Raw genomic sequence first — 27,736 nt, forward strand, 5'->3', positions numbered from 1 at the left:
GGAATGGCCGCCGTCTGTCACAGACGAGAAGAGGTGCGGCGATCCTGGCATGGCCGCCGTATGTGCAGAAGGACACAGGCTCAGGACACAGGCAGGCTGGACACAGGCAGGCTGGACACACAGGGATGGACACACAGTGATGGACACACAGTGATGGACACACAGTGATGGACACACAGTGATGGACACACAGTGATGGACACACAGTGATGGACACAGTGATGGACAGGCATGTCTCACCCTCGGCTTATACACGAGTCAATACGTTTTCCCATTTTTTTGTGGTAAATTAGGGGCCTCGGCTTATATTCGGATCGACCTATACTCGAGTATATACGGTACATCTCTTCCCTTCTGCTTTTCCTGCCTGTGACAGTGCCAGATCTAATCACTGTTAAGCTCTTACCTGTAGAACACTAGACTGAGAGGCATGAGGCATGTTGCATGGCACTGCACAGGTTAATGCATGACCTCTCTCTCTGTAATCTAAGAACTAACACTTTCTGTGAAGAAATTATATATCCCACAATCCTGAATATGTTGTTTCTTTACAGAAAGTATCAGTTCTTAGACTACAGACAGAGGTCATGCATTTACCCGTGCAGTGCTATGGGACATGCCTCACATTTGAACAAAAATGGAAACGGCCAACATAGGAATGTGACGCTTTCCTCTGCTGTACATACCACTGTATGTGTATGGCAACATATGACACCATAAAACTACATGTTCAATTCACATCTTAATCAGGTGGAAAAACACAAGGTGGATATAGGAAGGTTTTTAATTCCAAGTGTTCATTTAATCTTGTCTTTTGCTATAAATGACAAGTTTGTTTTTAACGTGCAGTTATACAATAACCTGTAACACTACAGATCACGAGCAGATGCAGAGAAAGAGAGCAGATGCAGAGCCACGCCTGGAAAAAGGTGATGGGGCAGTTATGGAGCTGGAGAAGGATTAATTTAATAAACTAGTTAAAAACATTTAAAAGCTGACATTGGGCTGTAAAACAACTGTTAATAAACTACAAATCCCATAATGTCAGTCTATATTATGTCAGTGAATGAGTATTGGGACTTTTCTAAACAGCTGCAAGTTGCCAAAGGTACTGCTGCTCTACATGGCAACATATCATTCAGACTAAGGAATGGATAATTGGCTAATCAACCAGCAAATTTTATTGGACCATTTGAAGCCCAATTTGCATATGCTGTCCATTATACAGAATTTAAACCATCAGCCCATCAAAATTGAAAGGCTCAAATGACATGTACACACTGAACACTTGTAGTCTCATTTGCTTTCACTTGTGATTGTCTTTTCGCCTATAGTCACCATAGCATTGACAAGAACCCTATTGTGCTCTTGTCAAAAACTTACATGTGCTGGATTCTCACTGGCTAAAAAGAGTCATATTAGCTGATGGCAGAATGATCCATACCCTGCAGGCTAGATTTGAGCAATTCAAGGATCTTTCTCCAATCTGGTAAACACCGTACATAGCTATAAAGCACCTACCCATGAAGCCTTCTCAATATCACGCCACTATTTCTCAGCACAACCTGTCAAATAACCACTGAGAACTTGCATGACCACAGCAAAGATAGCCTACATAAAAATGCGGTTTGTAGGCATGTTTTTCTTTTTTTTTCCTTTGCTGGAGTTAGCTCTAAGCTGTGCTGAAGGGGTGTGGTAAAAATCAGCAGCACTATTACCATTAATTTCTTTCCCCTTGATTTGGGAATTCCAAGCGGCAATGCAGCAGATATACATTTGCTCTGCACTGCAAATGTTTTTTACCATGGTTGTAAACAGAAAGCAATGATATCTATGCACAAGATGCATGTAAAGCACAAACAGCGCCTTTTGCATAGAATTCAAGGCTGAGCACTCAAGGGCTCGCTAGCTTCAGGGCACTGAGGTGGATAGTCACAGTTTACTGATAAAGTAAAATGTGAGATGTCTCCAGGGCCTGAGAGATGTCATGTTGAATAATGCCAGTGATAACACAGCATAGATGAGTGGCTCTGTCATGTCTAACAACTGCAAGATAAAATATTTTATATGACCGAAGGAGACATCCCCTTATCTCCTATAAATTACACAAATGTTCTTATTATTACAGAGAAAGTGTCTAAAATTCATCAAAGCACAGTGGACCGATGACTGATAACTCAGATCCTTTGGGGTCTATAGAACTATTTGCAAACTCTCTCTCTACTAAAAAAAAAAAAAAAAAATACTTTTAGAACTGCATTTCCAACTAATTCAGCAATTATTTGCCTAGAAAGCAAAGTATAGACCAGTTGGCTTCCATATTGTAAAGAATCACTTCCAGCAGGTTTTGTATTCGTGAACACTAAGCCCTCAAGGGCATATACTGATTCACATGCCAGTTTGCATTTATGCACCTAATATTTTCTATGCTAATAATCCTGTCTATGCCTCTCTATTAACCTTGTTGTAATATGTCAGTGATCTAACTGTATAAAACACTGGCGGTAATAATACTGAAGAAACAAAGTTGTTCCCAGTCGAAGAGTGGGATGGCAAGGAGTAGAATGAGTGTGCCTGGCGTGCAACAGTCAATCATATTTATATACAACCTCCCAGTTAGATTTCTCAGTACCGATACCTCCCAGTACATCAACCTGAACAGCTCACTTGCTCTCTATCAAGATTTGAATGATTTAAAACAATGGGAATGTAAATATAATTAAAAAACATAAGGTTAAATAAAACGTTGCCCTCAAAGCACTTGCAGAAAATTTATATCTCAGTTTAACTATGCACCATTTATATAAGGACTGCTACATTCAATAAAAACCCTATGCTACCAAATTGCATACTTCAATTTAGTACTTGAGGCCATATAGTGACTTCAGTGATACTAAGGCTGTAATGTTAAATTTAAATGTGGGTGAAGATGATTAGCATTGATGTGATCCAGTGCTGGGAAGTTTGCTAACGACTCCTGTAGCCACAGCTATGTGCTCTGTTTTAGAGGAATGTTTGTTCCTTTGTTATTGGGAGTGAATATAGACTGACAGCATGAGACGCAAAGGAAGGAGCGAACACCTGATGAGCAGCAGCACAAGCATCAAGGAAGGCAAATCTTTCCAAAGGTCAGTATAAATATACTCAATGGCTTGTAAGTAGCTTAAAAGGAACATTGCTGCATTTATCATAACTAAATGCTTATGGTCCAGTTTTCCAGTAGTAAGAATGCTCCATTATTTAACCACTTCAGCCCCGGAAGAATTGAGCCCCTTCCTGACCGGGCCATTTTTTGCGATACAGCAGTGTCGCTTTAACAGACAATTGCGCAGTCGTGCTGCCCTGTACCCAAACAAAATTGATGTCCTTTTTTCCCCACAAATAGAGCTTTCTTTTGGTGGTATTTGATCACCTCTGCGGTTTTTATTTTTTGCGCTATAAACAAAAGAAGACAGACAATTATAAAAAAAAAGTGCAATATTTTTTACTTTTGCTCCTACAGAGTCTTAGAGAGCCGATATACAGCTACGACGGCTCACCCAGAGATGCCTTCCTGCCGCAGTATAACTGCGGCGGCTGGTTGGGAACCGGTTAAAGTGACTTTGTCAACAAATCAACAGAGTTACAAAGACACCAACCTGAAAAGAAAACAGTAGCATGCATACAGTAAAAAAGCACAAGAAATAGAGCGCACACCAGCCCTAGTGCATTAACGTTTATTTAACTCAGTAAAAGATTAAAAAAGCCAGGTATATCACTCACAAACATCCGTTGAGTAGTAGCATTGACATTTACAGCCTCCACTGTTGCCTCCTTCCCCGATTTTAGGCTCCCTGCAGTAGCTGACACTGCGGATGGTTAAGTACTTAGTTCGCTTGCTGGCTGCAGGTACACTTTCTCTCCACGCCTCACAAGCACGGACCTGCCGGCTATGGATGACGTCACTCACAACAGGGGGCGGATCATTTTTATTTCTTATTTAAATTTTATTTTTATTTTTATTTTTAATTTATATTTAATTTCAAATATATATATTTTTCTTTAATTTCTTATATATACCAATTTTGTTGGTTCATTCCTTAGTATTATCTTAATTTCACGTATAAATAATTTCATTTTATTTCCTTGTTATGGTTTACATGCAGATATACATTGAAAGACACTTCTAATAGCAATGATTGCAATAGTAGTTCTATAAGATCCTTGTTTCCATGTCGCTCTTCTAGATGGGCTTGTCTCCTCCCCTAGAAGTTAGGGTCCCTGTGATTGGCACTAGCAGGGAGGGCGGGGAGGGTGTCAGCGTATTTATATTGTAAGCATTCACTAGGGCGTCACCTGAAGAAGGAGGCCACGCCTCCGAAACATGTTGTCTTGGGAACAGTTAGTCAGAGCCAGCACACACGTTGATAGATCCGCCCCCTGTTGTGAGTGACGTCATCCATAGCCGGCAGGTCCGTGCTTGTGAGGCGTGGAGAGAAAGTGTACCTGCAGCCAGCAAGCGAACTAAGTACTTAACCATCCGCAGTGTCAGCTACTGCAGGGAGCCTAAAATCGGGGAAGGAGGCAACAGTGGAGGCTGTAAATGTCAATGCTACTACTCAACGGATGTTTGTGAGTGATATACCTGGCTTTTTTAATCTTTTACTGAGTTAAATAAACGTTAATGCACTAGGGCTGGTGTGCGCTCTATTTCTTGTGCTTTTTTAGGTTTGTCTGCCACCCAGTGGACTTTAATAGGAGCAGCAACACCCAGAGTGGATGTAACAAGCAATATATATTGTGTAGAGGTAGTCTGGAGGAACTGGATAGGATGTGACAGCGCCGTGCTTGATATATTTGTTTCCTGTTGTAGCATGCATACAGTACCTGAGCATTGGCCTGTTTGCTAAAATTTCTGGGTGTGTGGACTATTGTGTCCCCTACTGGCCACTATGGTTCCTCCCACCATCTCTTAAGTATCTACTGTGCCCTGCATTGACTAACATTCACCAGGATGAACCACAGTGGTCAGTAGGCGAACCTATTTGACCAACCTGAGAAATACAATTGGATCAGCTTTAGGAGCTCTGCTACAAGGTGATGTTTTAATGGGATAGTGTGCAGGTATGTATTAAGCAGCTTTCTTCTTAGGCTGGTACCTTTGCACCTATGTTGACCCTGTGACAGGGTCACTTTAAGTTTCTATTCTACACACATAAAACAATAAATAAGTTCAGTTTCTTCACAGAGCAGCAGTATGTGCAGATATTAACTATGGTGGTGGTGGCTGCACACTGGCTGCATTTAGGACCTGGTTTAAAGCGGAGTTCCACCCAAAAATTTAACTTCTGCTTTAAGGGAGGTGACCCCCAACATGCCACATCTGACATGTAATTTTTTTTTTGGGGGGTGGGGTGTGCGGATACCCTTTTTAGAGGGTCCCAGCTCCCACTTCCTCCCAAGGCACCAGAAGGGAGATCACCACTCCCCTCTCCCTCACAGCAATCATCTGGGACATGTCACAGGTCCCAGATGAAAAACAAACAAGAAAATCAATTGGCAGTGTAAACTGACAATGTCCTGCATAAGTTATCTAAGCATCAAAAGTGCTGCATTCAAAATAGCCCAATCATGGTCTCCAACAAATGTAATTTCCTTCTGTTCAATAATATTTTGGCTGCTTGTAAAATCTTGCCAGCTAGAAATACAGATGTATTTTGAATAATTGGCATCCATTCAGCACACCCTTAGACAATTTGATTGGTTTGACTGTCAAACCAATTTGTCAACTGTCAGTTCTGTAAACCTCCTCTCCAGGGACCAGAAAACATGGCTGTATTGGTGCGTGTTTCTGTTAAAAACACATGGTGGTGGTTACTGTATGTGTTTAAAGAGTTGAAGGAAAGAAGGGTGACCCCTGGGAGTCACACATCTATGGTGTCCCACCACGATGAATAGAATGGCAACCTCAGTCTGGGCTCTGACCAGGCCACGCCCCCAACGAGTTTCACCCCGCCCCCCCAGAGCTTAATTGCTTAGTCATAGGGATGTGTTTAAATATTTCACTGTTCTGTTAACCTGCTCCAGTGATGATCACGCTCAGTCTGCTGGTGCAGAAACATCTCTGCATAGGATGGGATCTGGGAGTGTAATTGTCACAATTCTTTCCTATACATTTGAAGATATTGCTACTTAATGAAGACATGAGCTTCAGTTCCAATCAATAGAACCACTGAGCTGGTGTATAAAACTCAGAACAAGAAATCTGGGGAAAACACACATTAAAAAAAAATAATAATTTGCTTTTCCCAGCTCCGATGTATATGACACACAATTCTGAAATTACGATTTCAAGTATTAACAGAAAAAAAAAAAAATAGGAATTAAAAAACAAAAACAATATATTTACATAAAGCTCGTACCTTTATAAATGTTTCAAATTCTCCAATCTTTCTATTGCCATGTAACAATTTATTCTGTATCACCTCCATGGCTTGTTCACTCTGCATTGCTAAGTTGTGAAGTTGTTGTTTAGCAGCAACTTCCAGTTCAGACATGGCACGTTCAGCTTCAACCATTTTTCCTTCCAAGTCGCTGACTTTTACATTCTGTAACACACAAGTTTGTTTGCATTATGTTTTTCTTTAAAATGCACTTCAGTCTTATTTCAATACTGAAAACTTTATATTTATGAATTTCAAAATATTTTTCTATCTTTATATAACTCAACAGAATGCTTTTTAGCATAAAAATTTAATGAAGAAAAGGGATTGAGATACAACAAGTAAGCACCTCTGTGCAAAATAAACCTTAGTTCACGTAAATAACACTGTCATGGGACTGTGATTAGATTGAATCATCTAAAGTAAAGGTTTTTTTTTGCCAGCTGCTAGCTATGTGTAGAGGAGAAAAACTGGAGTATACAGTGGCTAATAAAGTACTGAAAAAAATCTAAAATTGTTCTTAGAGTATTCCTTTTGTGTAAGCTACATTTTCCTTCATCTACACAATGAAATGTAGGTTATTTCCTCTATTTTGTCCATTTATGTTGCATGCACCTAGCTAATCTCTTGTTTGCAGTCCTTCTTGGCTATCAGTCCTCTCTCAAAGTAGCGATACACATTTCCCAAGTGCCTGTTAGAACAATACCTAGTTCTGCAGTAACTAGTTGACCTCAGCAACAGCAAGTAACGAATGTTGACTTTACTGCCTTACAACAGGGCCATCACAGCATCTCATTGTATGAATGGTCCTCTTAAGCAGAGATAGTAAAATACATTAGGAAAGTTAAATACCTTTTTCTCTAGTTCTTCCTTTATTTTGTAGTATATTTGCTCATAATGTGACTTCTCTTTGGTGACTACATTTAATCTCCGTTTTAAGGAATCAAGTGTTGTCTTCTTGTGAGAACATTCCTCTGCCATTGCTTTTACCTGAAAAAGAGCAAAATAAAAATAAGCATGGTTGGGAGAGTAAACATACTGTGCTCGTTATTTAGTATAAAGCACGCTGCTGCAAAACTATCATTATCATGCTATAGATTGCACATGGTACAGGACATGAGAAGTAGATATGTTGCAAGAGCAGTACAGCTCACCCACAGGTATGAGTGGGGCCGCAGTACGCGTGTGTATTAAAAAGAAACCGCAGGGATGTTTTGGTTTCAAAGGCTGTGCAGTGCCAGGCAGGGTAGCATAGTGAGTATCGCTAGAACAGGGAGGAAGGTAAGTATTTTAATAAGGTAGGCTACTTAATTAACACCAGCTTAATTAACCACTTAAGGACCGCCGTATTGCCATTGTACGTCATCACAATGGCACAGGCAGGCCATTGTGCCATACGTGCCTGCCTTCCAGCGGGTGGGGGGTCCGATCGGACCCCCTCCCGCTGGATACGGCGGTCCGGTTCACTCCAGGAGCGATCCGTGATGAGGGGATGGCCGTTGGTTTCTGGCCACCCCCTCTGGATCGCTCCTGGCCAATGACAAGCTTCCTCCCACTGTGTATTGTTTACACAGGAAGGAGGAAGTGATGTCATTCTCCTCGGGGCGGTCTTTTTGACCGGACTACGAGGAGAAGACTAAAAGTAAGTGCACCAAAACACTACACTGACACATAGGTACACAAACCCCCCCCCCCCCCCATCCCCCCCCCCAGTCACAGTGTCACTGATTGCATTGATCATTTCTTTACTGATCACTGTATTCAGTGTCACTTGTAACAGTTAAAACTGTCAGGGCAGTTAGTGTTAAGTCCAGGGTAGCCCCCTATCACCCCCCAATAAAGATTTAACCCCTTGATTGCCCCTAGAGTTAACCCTTTCACCCCCTTTTGCCAGTGTCACTAAGCGATCATTTTTCTGATCGCTGCATCAGTGTCGCTACTGTCGCTAGGTAGCTAGTTATTTTTTTAGGTTCACCGCCAGGTTTTTATATCGCTAGGTACCCCGATATACTACCCAATAATGGTTTTAACCCCCTGATTGCCCCTAGTTAACCCTTTCACCCCCTTTTGCCAGTGTCACTAAGCGATCATTTTTCTGATCGCTGCATTAGTGTCGCTACTGTCGCTAGGTAGCTAGTTATTTTTTTAGGTTCACCGCCTGGTTTTTATAGCGCTAGGTACCCCGATATACTACCCAATAATGGTTTTAACCCCCTGATTGCCCCTAGTTAACCCGTTCACCCCCTTTTGCCAGTGTCACTAAGCGATCATTTTTCTGATCGCTGCATTAGTGTCGCTAGTGTCGCTAGGTAGCTAGTTATTTTTTTAGGTTCACCGCCAGGTTTTTATAGCGCTAGGTACCCCGATATACTGCCCAATAATGGTTTTAACTCCCTGATTGCCCCTAGTTAACCCTTTCACCCCCTTTTGCCAGTGTCACTAAGCGATCGTTTTTCTGATCGCTGCATTAGTGTCACTAGTGTCGTTAGGTAGCTAGTTATTTTTTTAGGTTCACCGCCAGGTTTTTATAGCGTTAGGTACCCCCATATACTACCCAATAATGGTTTTAACCCCCTGATTGCCCCTAGTTAACCCTTTCACCAGCGATCACAGTATAAGTGTCACTGGTGACGCTGGTTAGCCAGTTAGTTATTTAGGTTCCCCGTCAGGTTTTTATATAGCGCCAGGGACCCCCATATACTACCTAATAAAAATTTGAACCCCCTGATTGCCCCTAGTTAACCCTTTCACCACTGATCACCGTATAAGTGTTACGGGTGACTCTGGTTAGTTTGCTTTTTATAGCATCAGGGCACCCACCATTTATTACCCAATAAAGGTTTAACCCCCTGATCACCCTGCGGGTGATATCAATTAGGTTTTAGGGTCAGGGTCTGCGTCGCCCCAGGCAGCGCTAGGTTAGTGCCAGTACCGCTAACACCCACACGCAAAGCATAAACCTCCTGTAGTGGTATAGAATCTGAACAGATCAATATCTGACCAGATCTATACTAGCGTCCCCAGCAGTTCAGGGTTCCAAAAAAATGCATAGTTAGCGGGATCAGCCCAGATACCTGCTAGCACCTGCGTTTTGCCCCTCTGCCCAGCCCACCCAAGTGCAGTATCGATCGATCACTGTCACTTACAAAACACTAAACACATAACTGCAGCGATCGCATAGTCAGGCCTGATCCCTGCGATCGCTAACAGTTTTTTTGGTAGCATTTTATATTTAAATCCGGAAGGCAGTGCTTGGTTTTCGGGGTCCTGTACGTGGCTAGCCTCCCAAAAAGTCCCCCACATGTGGTATCCCCATACTTGGGAGAAGCAGCAGAATTTATTTTGGGGTGTAATTTGACTTATGCCCATAGCATGTGTGAGCAATATATCATTTAGTGACAACTTTGTGCAAAAAAAAAAAGTTTGTAATATTCCCGCAACTTGTGGCAAAATATAAAATATTCCATGGACTCAACATGCCTCTCAGTAAATAGCTTGGGGTGTCTACTTTCCAAAATGGGGTCATTTTGGGGGGTTTTGTGCTATTTTGGCATTTTATGGCCTTCGAAACTGTGATAGGTAGTGAGGAGTGAAATCAAAAATTTGCACCCTTAGAAATCCTGAAGGTGGTGATTGGTTTTCGGGGTGCCGTGCGTGACTAGACTCCCAAAAAGTCCCACACATGTGGTATCCCCATACTCGGGAGAAGTAGCGGAATATATTTTGGGGTGCAATGGCACATATAACCATGGCATGTGTGAGAAATATATCATTTAGTGACAACTTTTTGTAAAAAAAAAAAAATTTTTATTTTTTGTCATTATTCAATCCCTTGGGACAAAAAAATAATAAAAATTCAATGGTCTCAACATGGCCCTCAGCAAATAGCCTGGGGTGTCTACTTTCCAAAATGGGGTCATTTGGGGGGGTTTTGTGCTATCTTGGCATTTTATGGCCTTCAAAACTGTGATAGGTAGTGAGGAGTAAAATAAAAAATGTATGCCCTTAGAAATCCTGAAGGCGGTGCTTGGATTTCGGGGTCCCGTACGCGGCTAGGCTCCCAAAAAGTCCCACACATGTGGTATCCCTGTACTCAGGAGAAGCAGCAGAATGTATTTTGGGGTGTCATTTCACATATCCCCATAGCATGTGTGGGCAATATATCATTTAGTGACAACTTTGTGCAAAAAAAAAAGTTTGTAATATCCCCGCAACTTGTGGCAAAATAGAAAATATTCCATGGACTCAACATGCCTCTCAGTAAATAGCTTGGGGTGTCTACTTTCCAAAATGGGGTCATTTTGGGGGGTTTGTGCTATTTTGGCATTTTATGGCCTTCGAAACTGTGATAGGTAGTGAGGAGTGAAATCAAAAATTTGCACCCTTAGAAATCCTGAAGGTGGTGATTGGATTTCGGGGTGCCGTGCGCGACTAGACTCCCAAAAAGTCCCACACATGTGGTATCCCCATACTCGGGAGAAGTAGCGGAATATATTTTGGGGTGCAATTCCACATATAACCATGGCATGTGTGAGCAATATATCATTTAGTGACAACTTTTTGTAAAAATTTTTATTTTTTTTTGTCATTCAATCCCTTAGGACAAAAAAAATAAATATTCAATGGGCTCAACATACCCATCAGCAATTTCCTTGGGGTGTCTACTTTCCAAAATGGGGTCATTTGGGGGGGGGGGGTTTGTACTGCCTTGCCATTTTAGCACCTCAAGAAATGAGATAGGCAGTCATAAATTAAAAGCTGTGTAAATTCCAGAAAATGTACTCTAGTTTGTAGACGCTATAACTTTTGCGCAAACCAAAAAATATACGCTTATTGACATTTTTTTTACTAAAGACATGTGGCTGAATAAATTTTGCCCTCAATGTATGACTAAAATTTAGTTTATTCGATTTTTCTTATAACAAAAAGAAGAAAATATCTTTATTTTTTCAAAATTTTCGCTCTTTTTCCATTTATATCGCAAAAAATAAAAATCGCAGAGGCAATCAAATATCATCAAAAGAAAGCTCTATTTGTGGGAAGAAATGGACGCAAATTTCGTTTGGGTGCAATATTGCATGACCGCGCAATTACCAGTTAAAGCAGCGCAGTGCGAAATTGGAAAAAGACCTCTGGTCCTTAAGGTGTTTATTGGTCCGGGGCTGTAGTGGTTAACAAAGCTGTAATAGCAGCTTTTCTAGCACAGGTTCCCTTTAATATTTTTCCAAATCTCTGGGTAGATTATTAGGCAGCCCATAATTCCCGCTGGCTGAATGAAAAAAAAAAAAAAATCAAACAAACATTTATTGGTAGCTTACCAATTCTTAGATGTGTTGGCTGCATTGGGGTTTATTTTTATTTTATTTATTTATTTTTTTTAGACTTTTGTGCTTTTTTTTTTTTTTTTGGTGATCCTGCCAGTAAGTCTGTGATTCCTCCGCCGGATCATCTGCCCAATGCTCTGTTCCGGGCTTCGTTCCATAACACATACAATACACTGTAATCTTACAGATTACATTACTGTATCAAATCATTTCACCTCCCTTTTGTCCCTAGTGCTTTGTCCAGTGTCCTACATGCACTTTTATATTATATATACTGTTCTTTCTGTCTGGAAACTTGCGATCGTCCATGGCAACTAAAAAGTATCCCTTTACGTCAAAACTGGTAAATCATGTCTCCGCTTTCCCTTCACCAGTACGGTATTTGTAAATTTAAATCATATCCCTTCTCAAGTGTCTCTTCTCCAGAAAGAATAAGTTCAGTGCTCGCAACCTTTCTTCATAACGAATATCCTCTTGACCCTTTATTAGCTTTGTTGCCCTTCTTTGTACTTGCTCCATTTCCAGTACATCATTCCTGGGGACTGGTGCTCAGAACTGGACAGCATACTCCAGGTTCGAGTCTTGTAGAGTGGGAGAATTACAGCATGCCATGAATTCTGTTTGCTTTGTTAGCAGCAGCTTGGCATTGCATGTCATTGCTGAGCCTACCATCTACTAGGACCCTCAGGTCCTTTTCCATCCTAGATTCACCCAGAGGTTCTCCCCCTAATATTATATATATATATATATATATATATATATATATATATATATACACATCTCATTCATATTTTTGCCACCCAAATGCATTATTTTACATTTTTCTACATTACACCTCATTTATCATGTAGTTGCCCATCTCATGAATTTGTGTAGATCTTTTTGCAAGGTTTCCACATCCTGCGGAGAAGTCATTGCCCTGCTTAGCATCATCTGCAAATACAGAGATTGAACTGTTTACCCCATCCTCCAGGTCGTTTATGAACAAATTAAATAGGATTGGTCCCAGCTCAGAACCCTGTGGGACCCCACTACCCACAGCCCCCACTAAACACCCCTGACCATTCAGAGTATTCCCCATTTATCACCACCCTCTGAACTCACCCTTGTAGCCAGTTTTCAATCCATGTACTCACCCTATGGTCCATGCCAACTGACCTTAGTTTGTACAGCAAACGTTTATGAGGAACAGTGTCATATGCTTTTGCAAAATCCAGATACACCATGACTACGGGCCTTCCTTTATCTAGATGGCAACTCACCTCCTCCCCTCCTCATAGAAGGTTAATAGATTGGTTTGGCAAGAACGATTCTTCATGAATCCATGCCGATTAGTGCTAGTGCGTTTTCATTACTAAAATCATGTATATAGTCCCTTATCATCCCCTCCAAGACCTTCAATACTATTGATGTTAGGCTAACTGGTCTGTAATTCCCAGGGATGCATTTTGGACCCTTTTTAAATATTGGTGCTACATTGGCTGTTTTCGAATCCCATGGTACCATTCCAGTCAGTAGACTGTCAGTAAAATTTAGGAACAATGGTCTGGCAGTTACTTGACTGAGTTCCCTATATACCCTCGGGTGCAAGCCATCCGGTCCCAAGTTTAATTCTATTTCTGTCCTCTGTTAGCCATGAGGGTGCTTCCTGTGATATGTCACAAGGATAAACACTGCAGATTTGGTTACTGAAGCCCCCCGAGGAGAAGAATAAATTTAATACCTTTTCCATTTCCCCATCCCTTGTAACCAGATGTCCCTCGTGCTTTATGGGGCCAATATGGTCTGTCCTCCCTTTTTTTTTTTTTTTTTTTTACTGTTTACATACTTAAAGAATTTCTTTTTTTTTTTTTTGCTCTTCTCCGCTATGTGTCTTTCGTGTTCCATCTTAGCTGCCCTAATTGCACCCTTACATTTCTTGTTGCAATCTTTATAAATTCTGAAAGCTGATGATGATCCCTCCAGCTTTTATATGCATTTTTACACTAGAGTTAAGCCATCCAGGAATTTTATTCACTCTTTTAAATGTATTACCCAATGGGATGCACTGGCTAATGAACTTATTTAATATGCTGTTAAAGCGAACCCATCTCTCCTCGTTCTTTGTTCTTAAGATTTGATCCCGATTCATGCCTTCTAGCAAGGTTTGTAGTTTAGGAATGTTGGCTCTTTTGAAATTCAATGTATTTGTATTTCCCTTATGTTTCCTATTTGTGAGATTTATACTGAAGCCAATTGACCTGTGATCGCCGTTTCCTAAATTGCCCTTTATTTCCACATCCGTGATCAGGTCTGTATTGTTGGTAATCAGTAGATCTTGTAAAGCTTTATTTCTAGTTGATGCGCCTACCATCTGACCCATGAAAGCATGAGAGCTGTTGAACCAGGTCTCTGAAATGCCCCAAAAAATCCAAATCCTCCTTGTACAACATTATCTCTAGTTCACCAATCTTGTCCGCCAGGCTCCTGGCATTGGTGAACAGGCCACGTAGTTTAGACCGGTCACATACTATCCTCTTACTTACCTTGGGTTTATGTATCCTCTTACTTACCTTGGGTTTATGTGCTTTAGTTAACCTACCAATAATGCTCCCAATACTACCCTCTGGACTATGTTCTGTGCTATCTCTACCTCTGGACCCCCCGTCGCCTAGTTTAAAAAAAAAAACTAACTTTTTGGCCATCTTTATTCCCAGCAGATCTGCACCTTCCTCATTTAGGTGCAGTCCATTCCTTCTATAGTACTGGTGACTGACTGAGAAGTCGGCCAAGTCCTTCAGGAATTCAAACTCCTCCTTACTACACCAGCTCCTCAGTCACTTGTTTACTTCCCCAATCTTCCTCTGCCTTTCTGGTGTGGCTCGATGTATCAGTAGTATTCTAGAGAGGTCCTTATCCTCAATTTAGCTCCAAAGTCCCTAAAATCGTGCTTTAGGACACTCCATCTGCCTCAGACTTTGTCATTGGTGCCAATTTGCACCATGACAGCTAGGTCTTCCCCAGCCTCTCCTAGTAATCTGTCCACCAGATCCATGATGTGCCGAACCCGAACGCCCAGTAGACAGCATACAGTTCGGTGCTTCAGGTCTTTGTTACAGATTGCCCTCTCTGTCCTTCTAAGAATTGAGTCCCCTACCACCGGAATCTGTCTATCCTTTCCATTCACCTCCCCCCCACTCCCACTCTCACTGGAGGAGTTCTTCCCCTGGCAGCTAGGAGAGCCCCTCAGCTCCAGCAGTGCTGGTCCCTGACTGGTTTCACCAATGTCCCTCAATGGAGCATACTTATTGGGATGCTCCAGCCTTGGATCAGCCTCCCTGGCACTCCCCCCTCAATCCTTCCTGTCACCTATCTACTCTTTTCTAAAGCCTGAACCTTTGTCTCCACCAGCCTCTGTGCTGGCCTCTGCCGGGTATGTTCCTGGCTCTCCTTTAGTATGCAGGGTCTTCTCAGTGCTGACAGTTGCTTCCCTAGATTCAGAATCTGGGCTTCCAGGGAAACCATGTGCTTACATTTTGCACAGAAGTATTCGCCCACAATCAGATGTTCAAGGAAAGCATACATGTGCCACAAGATGTGCACCGAGTCGCATCTCCACACCCGTCGGGCACCTACCAATTTAATGAGTATTGGGGATTATAACCTGTCCAAATTACCTGACAACTAGCTTCCTGACACTAATACTCAACAATACTATACACAGGTACTCGCCACCCACGTGCGCTCGCAATACACAGGTACACACAACACAAAGGTGCTAGCGATCCACACACACACTTACTCAGACAACACTCAGGTACTCACACTACACAGGTACATTGACCCCTGTTACAACCTCCTATTTTCAACTCTGGTTTTTAACTCACCACTTAGTCTAAGTTTCAGCAAGCAAAAAGGTTGCAAGCTCAAAGATGAGCAGGCTGAAAATAAGCTCTAAAGAAAGTTATATAGGCCTCAAGCACCTGGGACGAATTAACCACTTCCCTTAATAGGCTGAAGGAATCCGTCTCTGGACTCGATATAGCTTATCAATATCTTGAGGTCTCCAGAACTGGACACAGTATTCTAAATGAGGTTTCACTAAAGATCTATATAGAGGAATCCTCCTGCTGGTGACCCCTCTAGTGATAAATCTTAGAATTCTATTCACTTTTTTCCACTGCCTAGTCACACTGTTTGCTCATTTTGCAATCATCTGAAATAAGTACCCCCAAATCTTTTTCCTCTGTTGTGCTGGAAAACGCTGTACCCACAATGTTGTACTTTCTCAAGGCATTCTTTTTCGCTAGGTGCATTATTTTACATTTAGAACAATTGAACTGCAGTTTCCACTGCTTTGACCAATCTTCCAGCAATGCCAAATCATGTTCCATGTTACAAACACCTCCAGGGATACGAACCCTCTTACAAACCTTTGTGTCATCAGCAAAAAGACATACCTTCCCCAACAAACCTTTAGTTATATCACTTACATAGAGATTAAATAGAATAGGATTGGAGGTGCATGCATGGCAGCTCCCATGATGGCTGCTTGATACGGGAGCTCAGTCCCGCTCTGGCCATATGAGAGCCTCCTAGCCAGCCACTGACAGCGGGCCCCACCCTTACCGCGCCTCCAAGCAACAGACAATATGAGGCTTCACCTGCATGTCTGGGAATCTGTACGAAAGAAAAGTCTCTGGTCTCCTGTCACTTCACACATCAGCTCCAAAGGAATCCAAGATGGAGGCTGTGGCTCCACCTCCAGGAAAGGATGAGGACACTGACTCCATTGCGGACCCCCACCCAGACTTCCCAGGACTACTGTGACCCACCAGGCACCCTGTGAGTAGCCTCCTCCATCTGGCCACCTCCCCAGCCTCCACTGCTTCCCTAATTCACAGGAAACTACATTAGAGAGGATATAAATCCGTTTGGACTTCGAGTCCAGATATTCCCCTCCTTTGAAGTAAAAGACATTAATTTCAAGGCCCAATGGGAGAAAATACTTAATAAATGTTCAAAAGAAACGATGCAGATGTTAATAGAGGCATATAGAAAAGAGATGCTTGACCTTGATGGGGAACTGGACCAGGTCACTGGTCTTTTACAGCCCCTACAAGGCCAGGCTTCATACAATGAACGGGAAAGAAATATGATAGAACGACTGGAAAAATTTAACAAAGGGATTCTGATTAAAAAAGAGAATAAAATGTCAAGAGATAAAAATGCATTTAGAGAGGGAAAAGCATATAAATGGCAGGCTTATCAACCTCAGAAACAAACGAACTCTAAAACAGCTAGAAATTTTGGGAATAACATGGGAGACTCTCCCTCTAATACCTCTTCCTTTCAGCAACAATCTCCTTTTAGACAGAAAGGTATGGGGCGTAACAAGAGACAAAGACACCATGAAGACCCACAAGATCAATCAGTAAAAAAATCACTACGAGGACACAACACACATCCAACACCGATCGCACAGACTTCGGGCACATCTAATCTTTCGGTGACAGATATTTCACAGAGAGAGATCTCTGTAGAACTTTCTTCTATTTCCCCCTGTGAAGAGGCACAAGATTGCACTAACTTACGACAATACACTGATCGCAGAGACACGGACTCCACCCCTATGGCACCTATCTTTTCCTCTTCTTCTTTTCCATGCCGCCCGAGCTCAAATATAATCAAAGGGAACAAAATGGCGTATGTGCCGACAACCACATAAATCACTCTATGATAATTCCTTTGAATACACAGATGAATATAATTAATTTATTTTCTTACACTTTAACCAATCTAGAAACAGAAGTACTTCTGAAGGGTCTGGGATTCTGCCCAAATGAAAATTTGAATAAATTTGAGGTAGTAAGGGACCTCAACCTCTCTATAAGAAAACTTCTTTTAAAAAATATGTATAACAAGACATCTGATTCAGATAAACAATTGAGTAAGGAGGAGGAAAATGCGATCAACTTACTGGTCTCTCTCCTCGATGAAATTGATGATCAGGCTGACTTAATTGACAGCCTTGATATTGAAAAACTTTTATCCATACAAGAGGGCAATTTAGAAGAAAGGACGAAAAAACCTAAATCCCTATTAAAGCAAAAATCAGACCAATATCCCTCACCTAGTTCTAATCCTAATGCAGTAGCCTTTTTGAAACTCGTAACTAGAGATTTAAACAAATTAACATGTATGGACTCTGAAAATAGCAACCTAACCCTAGATGAAAAACAAGCTCTCAAGGATCTGTCCGAAAATGGCACGATAACAATCAAACCATCAGACAAAGGTGGCAACGTCGTGATTATGAATAATGATCAATATATTAGGATGTGTCAAAAAATTCTTAATAATTCATATCGTTCCATCTCCATGCAGATATTTGAGAAAGAACTAAAATTGATTTTTCAGTTACAAGCTACTAAGTTTCCCGGCCTCAATGAAGCGACAAACTATAGACCATTTATGGAAGGCTTTGTATCAGGGGGTATAGAAAAGTGATATATGAGAATATTAAAATATAACAGCTTTTTCTTTTCCTTTTCTTTCCCCCCCCCCCTTTTTTATTTTTTTATTTTTTATGTACGTTTCTTCCCCCCTCGATTAGGTGAATTTTGGCTCTTTGAACACCATGGGGCTCTTCTGGATGGGATCCCGGCACGCTAAGGCCACTATGGAGGGGAGAAGCCTGCCCTTGGTTGGCAGGTACCTTTTGTTTTTCCCCCCTGGTGGCCTTTTCTCTCGCTCATCGGTATACCTGTAACAGAAATGGGATGGGGGTCTGATCACCCCAGCTTCCCGTTTCTCTGTCTCCCTAGGTTTTCCACCCACGCTCGCCCTATAGACATCTCGGACGAACGTGAGGTTAAATGCGTTTACACATCCTACATGAATGTGCAGTTGCTGACACTTTTGCTGGCGCTGTGCTTCCTGGGGGATGTAGTTTAGTGAACAACACTGTTTGGCCAAGGTACGATCTGCGCATGTGTGTCGGTGGGAGCGTGACGCATGACGTCATTTTGGATGTGGGCATGGGGCGACGTCGTGCGCCGCACACCCGGGGGACCGCGCTTAGGTGATAGGACTCACAGGTGAGTAATATTTACTTCACCTGGAAGGGGAGGGAAGGAGGTGGGGCGGGGAGATACTTTAATGGGCCAGGAGCAGTCTGTTATCAGTCTGCAATGGCCATGGAGGAGGTGACTTGCTGAGAGATACAATTTAAGGTAAGGAAATATATATACTTTTTTATGTCGGTCTGTATGCAGCCTTATTGAAAAATGAAGGGGAATTAACGGATATAACTGTCCTTCCCCTTCCCATTTTAGGCTGGACCTGACACGTCTATCTCTGGGGGGGAATCTTTTTCTCCCATAGCACCAAAATCCTTGGACTACAGAGAGATTGCGGCGACTTTAAGCCTTAAACATTTAAAAGAGTTGCAACATTTGGGCATCTCATTTTAACAATTCTAACATAGGAATCTCAGGTGTTTTCCCTTCGGGACACAGCAAACTACTCTATGAAACGCTTTTGGGTAAGATTTTTTTTAAAAGATTTTGCAATATTATTATCTTTTAGAATGATCACTATGAGATAGCTTTTTTTAGATAAAGTTCCCCCCTTTCTTTAGGTGTGTTTCCCTCTTAGTACAAATGTAATGACGGAAGTCATACAAGAGGGCTAACAGATAGAACCTTTATCTGCCATTATTGGCGCTATAGTAAAATACATGCAATACTTATTTAAAATCTAGGCATGTGAAAATTTGACATGCATTTACTTTACTTGTACACCTCCTCCCTTACAGTCCGCCTATCACTGCGGTCCCGGTTCCCATCCAAGAAGGTGGTCAAACATCCCCCCCCTTATTATGAGCCTAGACCTGCATCTTGGAGTGAAGATCGTATATATAGGTGATGCGTTTTAGTGGTGCGTTGTTTTTTTTTTTTTTAAATTGTACATATATATATATATATATATATATATATATATATATATATATATATATATATATATATATATATATATATATATATATAATTATTTCTTATGTTTTTTATAGATTCTACTATTTTGTAAATTTAAGTGTGCTAAAATGGATCATCCCTGAAGAAGAAGTAAGATAACTCCGTAACGCGTAGGTTACATTGGATGCACAATATTAACGCAATTTGACCTTGTTTGTAGAATGCTTTGAATACGCCTATATACAATGTCATAGAAGTCTGTTCCTTTGGAATAAGATGTAGGAAGCAAATGTTTTCTGGTTCTATAAATATATGCACATGGAGGAAGTAATGTGTCCCTTTCTCCTGTTCGGAAATGTATGTTAATATATTATTCTTTGTTTTTTCTTTCTATGTTGAAATAAAATTATTTTTTTATATATTTTTACCAAATCAATTGGTGTCACAGTCTATGCCTAAAAAGTCCCGCCTTCTTTAAGGGGAAAACTTCTATAGTATTTCATGTTGGGATGTTGGCTACTATTAGGCGGATCTTAATTTATACCTCACACAATTCTGATTTTTAATTCACAGGACCCTGGAGGATTTGCTGCGTTTCCCTGCTGGGGACAGTCTTGCAGACCCAGCTGCATTATACCAAACATCCCCCTCTCCCTTGGGCCATCCACCTGATATGGCACTTTTACTGGCTAAGTTTTCTGAAATGCTGGCTAATGGACAGGCCCAAACTGCTGCTCAGGTCTCTAATACAATAAAATCTGAATTATGAAACCTAGGCTCATGCACTGAAGCTATACAGAAAACGGTAGATCGCTGAAACTGCTCCTGTAAGCCCTGTCCCAAAAAGCTGTGAAAAATAAGTGGTCTTTTCCTTTCCGGCTACAACTCCAATTCTGGAATAATTCTTATGGATTTGCGACCTTCCAAGAGGGTGAACGTCGTCTTCTCCAGCTCGGCATCATTTCTCAAGCTCCTTCATCAAAGTCATCCAACAGACACCACAGCTCCTCCAAGCGCCGTCCGCCGACCAGCCCTCTCAACTCAGTCTGGCAAAAACAGAAGCCAAAGCAATCCCGAGGCTCTCAACCCTCTTAAAAGTGACCTTCTCCAGCAGACACTAGTCAGGTCACTCGTTGACCCTACCTGTTTAGATGGAAACATTTCCTTTTCCTCTCCATCTGACATTACCCTGTGAACTTACATTTCTTTAGTGGGCATTCCCTAAAGTTTAGGGGTGTTCCATTACATTAGTGATTTTCAGTATTGCTCAGTACTTATCTGTTTAACCTTTCTAGCTTGATCACTACGGATTATCTTCACTACATCTTACATTTATCCCAATCAAGAGATTTGCCCGGTTGTTATACTTTTGATGGGTATATTAGTAGCTCCATTGTTGTTTTGATTTGGGCCTAATGGAGGGGACAACTAAAATGGAGGCAACTTTATCCATCCCCCTCTTCGCTTGTTAAACCATGGCAGGCTTCCCCTCCCCATGAGACCCGATTAGTAGCTAATAGTTCTACACGCTGCAACAGTTTTTATTTTACTAAATTATATTTGTGCATGGTGTGGGTCCTCACTTTCTAGGGGCTCTAAGGTCAGAGCGGTATACACGCTCCTCCTCTGTTGTGTCTCAGCGGTTTTCATCTCTGGGGGACAGCAGGACAGTGCCCTGTACATTACAGGTCACTACAACAAGCATTTACCTGTTCAGGTCTGGGCAGGATCAATCCTGCCCTCTGTAAGAGCAGAACATTTCTAGTTCTGTGCTCACCACCTTGTTCTTTCTTGATTCCTCTTCCTGTTCTTATGCATTGCTTTCTTTTTCAGATATCTTTGCAGAAGTTTCACCAATTTACAAGTACATTTAAGCCCAGGTTTCCCCGACAAGTCTCTACATAGAACTTTTGCGGGACAGGGGGTATGTGGTCATCTTTTACTAATATTTATCTTCTCTCTTTTCCATGACTCATCGCTCTCAGGGCCTAAATTCTCCACTTAAAAGATGCAAAGCATTTCAACACTATCATTCACAGGGACTCAATATCCTCCTTTTACAGGAGACTAATTTCCCTAAACAATTTAATCCGTTCTTCACCATAAATATCCTATTTTTTTCTTAGCCAAAGCCGAGGACAAGAAACAGGGGGTGGCCATCATCTTTTCTAAACAATTCTCCTTCTCCCCTACCCAGATAATTAAGGATCAGGAAGGGCGCTACATCCTTGCCAAGGGACAGATTGATAGTCTCCTACTATGCCATGAACCGAGCCCAAGCTGCTTTCTTTTCCTTTATGCTGCACACTTTAGCCCCTCACTTTGAGGGTCGGCTCATACTGGGAGGAGACTCTAATACTGCCTTCTATCAGCTCCTTGAAAATCGGGCAATGGGAAACCCCTCCTTAAGAAACCCCCCAAATAAAGTCTTTGCATCTCCAAACACTTACATTTGCTGGGGCTTTTGAGAACTAAACCCGTCCACTTGAGACTATACACACTTCTCTTCCCCCCATAAGACTCACGCAAGGATTGATTATATTTTCGTCCCGTCCCTGAATTCACCCACAGCCTTACAAACTTCCATTAGAGACACTTTGTGGTCAGACCACTCTTTCATTTCCTTAAACTGGCAAGGACTCCATACTTGTCTGGTCCTCACCCATGGTGCCTTAACGTGGATGTACACCCAATGTCATCCTTTCTAAACTACTGCCATAGGGGTTATCTATAAGAATATACATGCCTCCTGCATGTTTCTTTACCTGTCAAATGTCTCCCCTCTGTCTGCTATGAGACCCGAGACCCGAAAAACTGCATATTCTGTGGGTGGGTCTGTTGGCTGGAGCTCGGTGGGTGGAGTCGTGATGTCAGTAGACTCCCCGCCCACCTCTACACTCCCCTTGTCAATATGCATATTCTCCTGTGTATTTCTTACACTGAACTTCTGCTATGATCTCTAACATCCAGTGAAAACACAGGAAAGGAACCATGACTTCGGCATGCCAAATCATGCTGAGGTGGGGGACATCCAATTCTGGCAAAGCAGCAGGAAAAAGGTGTGGGAGGGAATAAAAAAAATAATGCATGTCTCTTAGGCTAGTGCACGAGATATGTAAATCACCTGCCACTCACAGCAAGGGGGAGGATTTGACAATGTTTTTCTCTGTTTGTCAAGATTTATTTTACTAAACAATAAAAGATGATTGCTCAGAGGTGGAATAACTCTTTGTGGCAAGACTGGGCTGAAATGATAGGAAATCTTATAATCTGCATTATGACATAAAAAATAAAAAAAATTGGTTTTACATCCATTTTAACGAATCACTGCTGAGTGATCCTGTGAGATGTACCTGCTTAGAGGCCTTCCTGAAGGAGATTCCCCTCCCTAAATTTACAAATAGTCACTGTTCTATCCTTGACTCACCCATATTGGAGTCCGAGATCTTAACCATCAAGGGACTTCGCACTGGTTCGGCTCTGGGGCTTGCTGGCTTCTAGGCCGGCTATTATAAAACCTTTGCAACCACCCTTTCTTCTTACCTGGTCCATTTCTTCAACTCGATCCGAAGTGGTACGTCACTTGGACTGGTTTACAACCTAGCATATATCTCTGTGATCCCTAAGCTAGGGAAGGACTGCACCAATGTTGGGAATTATAGACCTATCTCTTTGATCAATAATGATTTAAACATCTTGTCTAAGATATTGGCAAATCATCCTTTATTGGAGTATACGTCCACAAGGACCAGGTGGGATTTATGCCAGGTAGGCAGGGCCCAGACCAGATAAGAAGGTCAATTGATGTGATCTCTCTTCTAAAATTGTGCTGGGGTGGGGGTCTCCCCCAGGAAGGCTATTTACTATCAATAGATCTCCAAAAAGCATCTGACAAAATATCCTGGCCCTTCCTTTTTTCTATTCTACAAAGATGGGGCTTTGTCCCAGACTACATGAGCGTTCTGGAGGCTTTCTACTCAAATCCCACAGTGCAAATTCAGATGCAAGGCTTCTATTCAGACTCCTTCCCTATTGCCAGAGGTAGGACAGGGTTGTCCCCCATTCTCCGTTGATTTTTCAATCACCATAGAAACTCTTGCTATCACAATTAGGGAATACCCTGAAATTCATGGAGTTTGCTGTGGCCCTCTTACAAGGGTGCTCTCTTTGCAGATGACATACTCATCGCAACCTCTCCCCTTATCTTGACTCCTAATATCTTTAAATTGCTACAAGACTTTGGTCTAGTCTCTGGCCTCCAAATTAACATGGCCAAGTACGTGGCCCTTAACATATCGACCCTCCCCTACCCTTAGTGGAACGCCTCCAGGATCATTTCTCCTTTTCATGGAATCATTCATCCATTCCTTATTTGGGAGTCAGCTTGGCTGCCACCATCTCTACAAGATTAATTATATCCCTATTTACAAAAAATTATAGACCGATCTATCACAGTGGTCCCTCCTTGGGCTCCCTTGGCTGGGGAGGGTTAAAGCAGTCAAGATGACCCTCCTTCCACGTATTCTTTACCCATTTTCTTCACTCCCTATCCCCATAATTAAATCTCACTTAATTAAGTTACAATCCTCAATTGTCCGGTTTGTCTGGGGAAAAACAGGACACAGCTTCTCCAAATCAATCCTCTAGAGAACCCACCATCAAGGGGGGTTGGGACTTCCAAATTTATGGTGGTACTATCAGGCGGCACAACTATCTTAGATATCAATTACTTACTCGAGGAATCAAGCCTGATTGGGTCATTTTGGAAAAACAAGTGGTATCTAATAACACCTTAGATTACCTCCTGTGGTGCTCCCCGAAATCCCGACCCCCATATTATATTCCACCTTATCACACTTGATCGCTCTGTGTGATGTCTTGCACAAATTTCCTAAAATTAGTTCAGATTTACGCCCCTGACACACATTTCCAATTGTGGCTAAATAAAGGCCTCTTCAGAATCGGGTATTTTGACAATTCCAACGGCCCTTTAAGGTATAGTTTTTGGGTTAACAAATTGGAGATGCCTCTTTCGGTGAGATTCAGGTTCTACCAAATTCTGCATTTCTTGCACTCAATTTGGGCCAACAAACCAGATTCTTCCAAGTTCACTTTTTATGAACATTGGTGTTCTAGGATAATGGACCAGAGAGGCGGTATTTCCATGAGCTATTCTGCTCTAGCTGACTCCAAGAATAAAGCTTCCTATATGCTAAACTGGGAAAATGACCTGGAGATGAACTTGCATAATTGCTTCTTTCGCTCATTTAAGGGGATCAATAATGCCGCCTTGATCAAAGCTAACTTGAACATTATCTCCCGATGGTATCTGGTACCATCCTGCCTTACTAGACTATACCCCAATACCTCCCCTTTATGCTCCCGAGGCTGTGGACACACGGTCTCCCTGCTCTATAACCTTTGGTCAAGTCCCAGACTCCGGGGTTTTTGGAACAAGATATTTCATTTGATTCGGAAAATAACAGAGACTGCACTCTCTCAATCCCCTCAGGTAGCTCTCCTCAACCAAATGATAGATACAATTTCCAAATGTTCTCCAGCACGTATTTTTTTTAAAATCCTTTTAGGAGCCAAAATTAGTTGCTCATGCATGGAAACGCCCTTTGGTCTCCATCCATGGCCAAATGGAAAATTTCCTGGGTAATGGCCCAAGAAAAAACTGCTAGTACCCTCAACGCCAGAAAAAAAAAAAAAAAGACTTGATTGGGCACCTTGGGCTCGCTATATGAAGGTCCCCTCATTCCCTAATGGTCTTTCTTAACCAAGTACTTGCCAACATTTTTGTCTTCCGCACTGGTATTCTCTCTTCTTCTCTCTCTACTCACTTCTTCCTACTGTCATTTTGGCCTCTTCTGTTCCTTCCCCAGTTATCTCTCTATATTCCTCCTTTCATTCAGATGACTCCTAGGTTGAGCGATCGTTACACACGAGATAACACATTGATGTGGGGAATAGAAAATGATAAAACAAGAGGGGGAGACATGGATATGCCTCCTCCTGATCTCAGCTTCTTCCCAATAGGGTAGATCAGGTATTCAGTAGCCATGTTCATCATCTCTCGGTCAGTTACAGAACCCCCCACGCACATGGTTCTTTTTAGTGTTTTGCCTTATGTGCTCTTTAAGGATCTCAATAGATCTGTTTAGCCGTGTACCTTTATTGTTTCTATTGCTGTAAGAGACAAGATTTTGACTTATCGGAATGTTTAAAAAAAATTTTTTTTATTCTCAAAAACCAGAGCCTTGTGGTACACCAATAGTGACTGATCACTGTTGATGCCCATTTACAACCACACTCTGGTAGCTATCCCAGCTGCATATCCACTGAACCGTCCAAGGGTTAAATCCCAGCTTGTACAAATTTTGTATTAGATCATTATGTGGAACTGTATCAAATGCCTTGCTGAAATCAAAATATGCTAAGTCCACAGCACCCCCCTGGTCCAAAACATTGGAAATATAATCAAAAAATTTAATCAGATTAGTCTGACATGATCTGCCCTCAGTAAAGCCATGCTGCTTTGGATCCAGCAAGTTGTGTATTTTTAAGTGTTCAATGATCCTTCTTTTCAGGAGTGATTTCATTACCTTGACTGCAACTGATGTTAAACTCACTGGCCTGTAATTGCCAGCTTCTACCTTGCTAACCTTCTCACAGATATGTACAATATTAGCTGTCTGCCAGTGATAGGGAAAATCTCCTGTTAGAAGAGATTGATTAAAAAGATCTGTTAAGGGGGCGTGGCCGGAAGCCGAGGTGGACGGACGCACTGGAGGAGAGCTCCGTGCATCCCCAATTACATCCACCTCAATCCGCACCCGGGATCGACCGCCGAGGCCCCAAAACAGCCCATCCTGAGTGGGGAAGCCGCCCGGATCGGATTACGGGCGATATTTCCATCCCCCGGCGCTCTCACCATTCGCGGCCTAGTGCGCGGCCGGCGCCACAGTGAGAGTCCCGCCGCCGCCATCTTGCGGCCTACTTCCTCCGACGGGCCCTGCAGGCTCCGGGCTCCACCGAACAGGCAGACGCATCTGCCCACCGTAGAACCGCCGCACGTACCGGAGGGTGACCGCAAGGACGGCGAAGCATCCACAGCGACATTCCCGGAGGTTTCAAGGAGCAGCAGCAGTCCTTCAGGCTCCCGAGGAACTCCGGCGGCCATCTTGCTAAACCCGGGCCTAAGGTGAGGAGAAGCCCTGGGAGTTCACTAGCTTGCTTACCCCTGCTGGCTTAGCTCTGCACTGTGTACGCGCAAGCAGGGCAATAGACTTCTGCATCTCCCCCTACCACTGCCCTTAGCTGAACACTGAGGCTCTGGCCTACCTGGCGGCCATATTGGGACTCTCAAGTCACTTTCAGTGAGCACTGCTCCTCCATTCTCCCCGGATCCTTCCACCTCACCAGCACGATATCCCCCCTGGAATTCTCTTTCTCATTTCGGGTCCCCACGATACCCTTTATACCCGTGTGGTCCTTGTAGCTCATGTGCTTCATTCTCTGCAGTGGGGGCCACACATTTGGTCCCATAGGATGACCACCATGTAACCGTTAAATGACGCCCTAAGCCGCCTTCCTACTCCCCCTACAACGCATAATCAGCATCTTTACAACGGGGGACAGCACAACTGTCTGACTTCTAGTCCAAACGCCTCATGGTGAAGTACGGGCCAAAACATCCCACCCAGTCTCAATCTCCAGACCTGCGACCCTCACAAACACTTGACCGTTTTCTGAGCAGACCTACATCCCCTTCCCCAACCTCGATGGCCACCCTGTCCACACAAACGCCTTCTCAAGGGGTGACGCGCAACGCTTCTCAGCTTTCCTCAGACGCCTCACCAGAAACAATGGCCGCCCCTGTCACGGTAGAAGTTCTTGATGACAAACTTAAGGCCCTACTGCAAGACCTGACTAGCAACGTCTCTAAAGAAATGGGAAAACTTGCACACGAACTACGGGGAGAGATAGCTCAAATTGGTGAACGCACCGATGTCTTGGAAACGAAGTT

The 27,736-nt window shown here is 42.6% G+C and overlaps 1 protein-coding gene across 2 annotated transcripts in view; it reads right to left on the bottom strand.

The window, feature by feature from the left end:
* CNTLN (centlein) overlaps positions 1 to 27,736 on the bottom strand; it is a 580,120-nt gene that overhangs the window by 52,148 nt on the left and 500,236 nt on the right. For both annotated transcript variants that reach the window (XM_077475235.1, XM_077475234.1), the window contains exons 23-24: positions 7,275 to 7,412; positions 6,402 to 6,587 (exon numbers count right to left, since the gene is read on the bottom strand). In XM_077475235.1, the coding sequence (XP_077331361.1) occupies positions 6,402 to 6,587; positions 7,275 to 7,412 (324 nt within the window). The remainder of the gene's footprint in view (positions 1 to 6,401; positions 6,588 to 7,274; positions 7,413 to 27,736) is intronic.

Source organism: Lithobates pipiens, unplaced genomic scaffold, assembly GCF_037356315.1.
Source record: "Lithobates pipiens isolate NorthernLeopardFrog02 unplaced genomic scaffold, aLitPip1_a1.2 Scaffold_13, whole genome shotgun sequence".
NCBI lineage: Eukaryota > Metazoa > Chordata > Amphibia > Anura > Ranidae > Lithobates > Lithobates pipiens.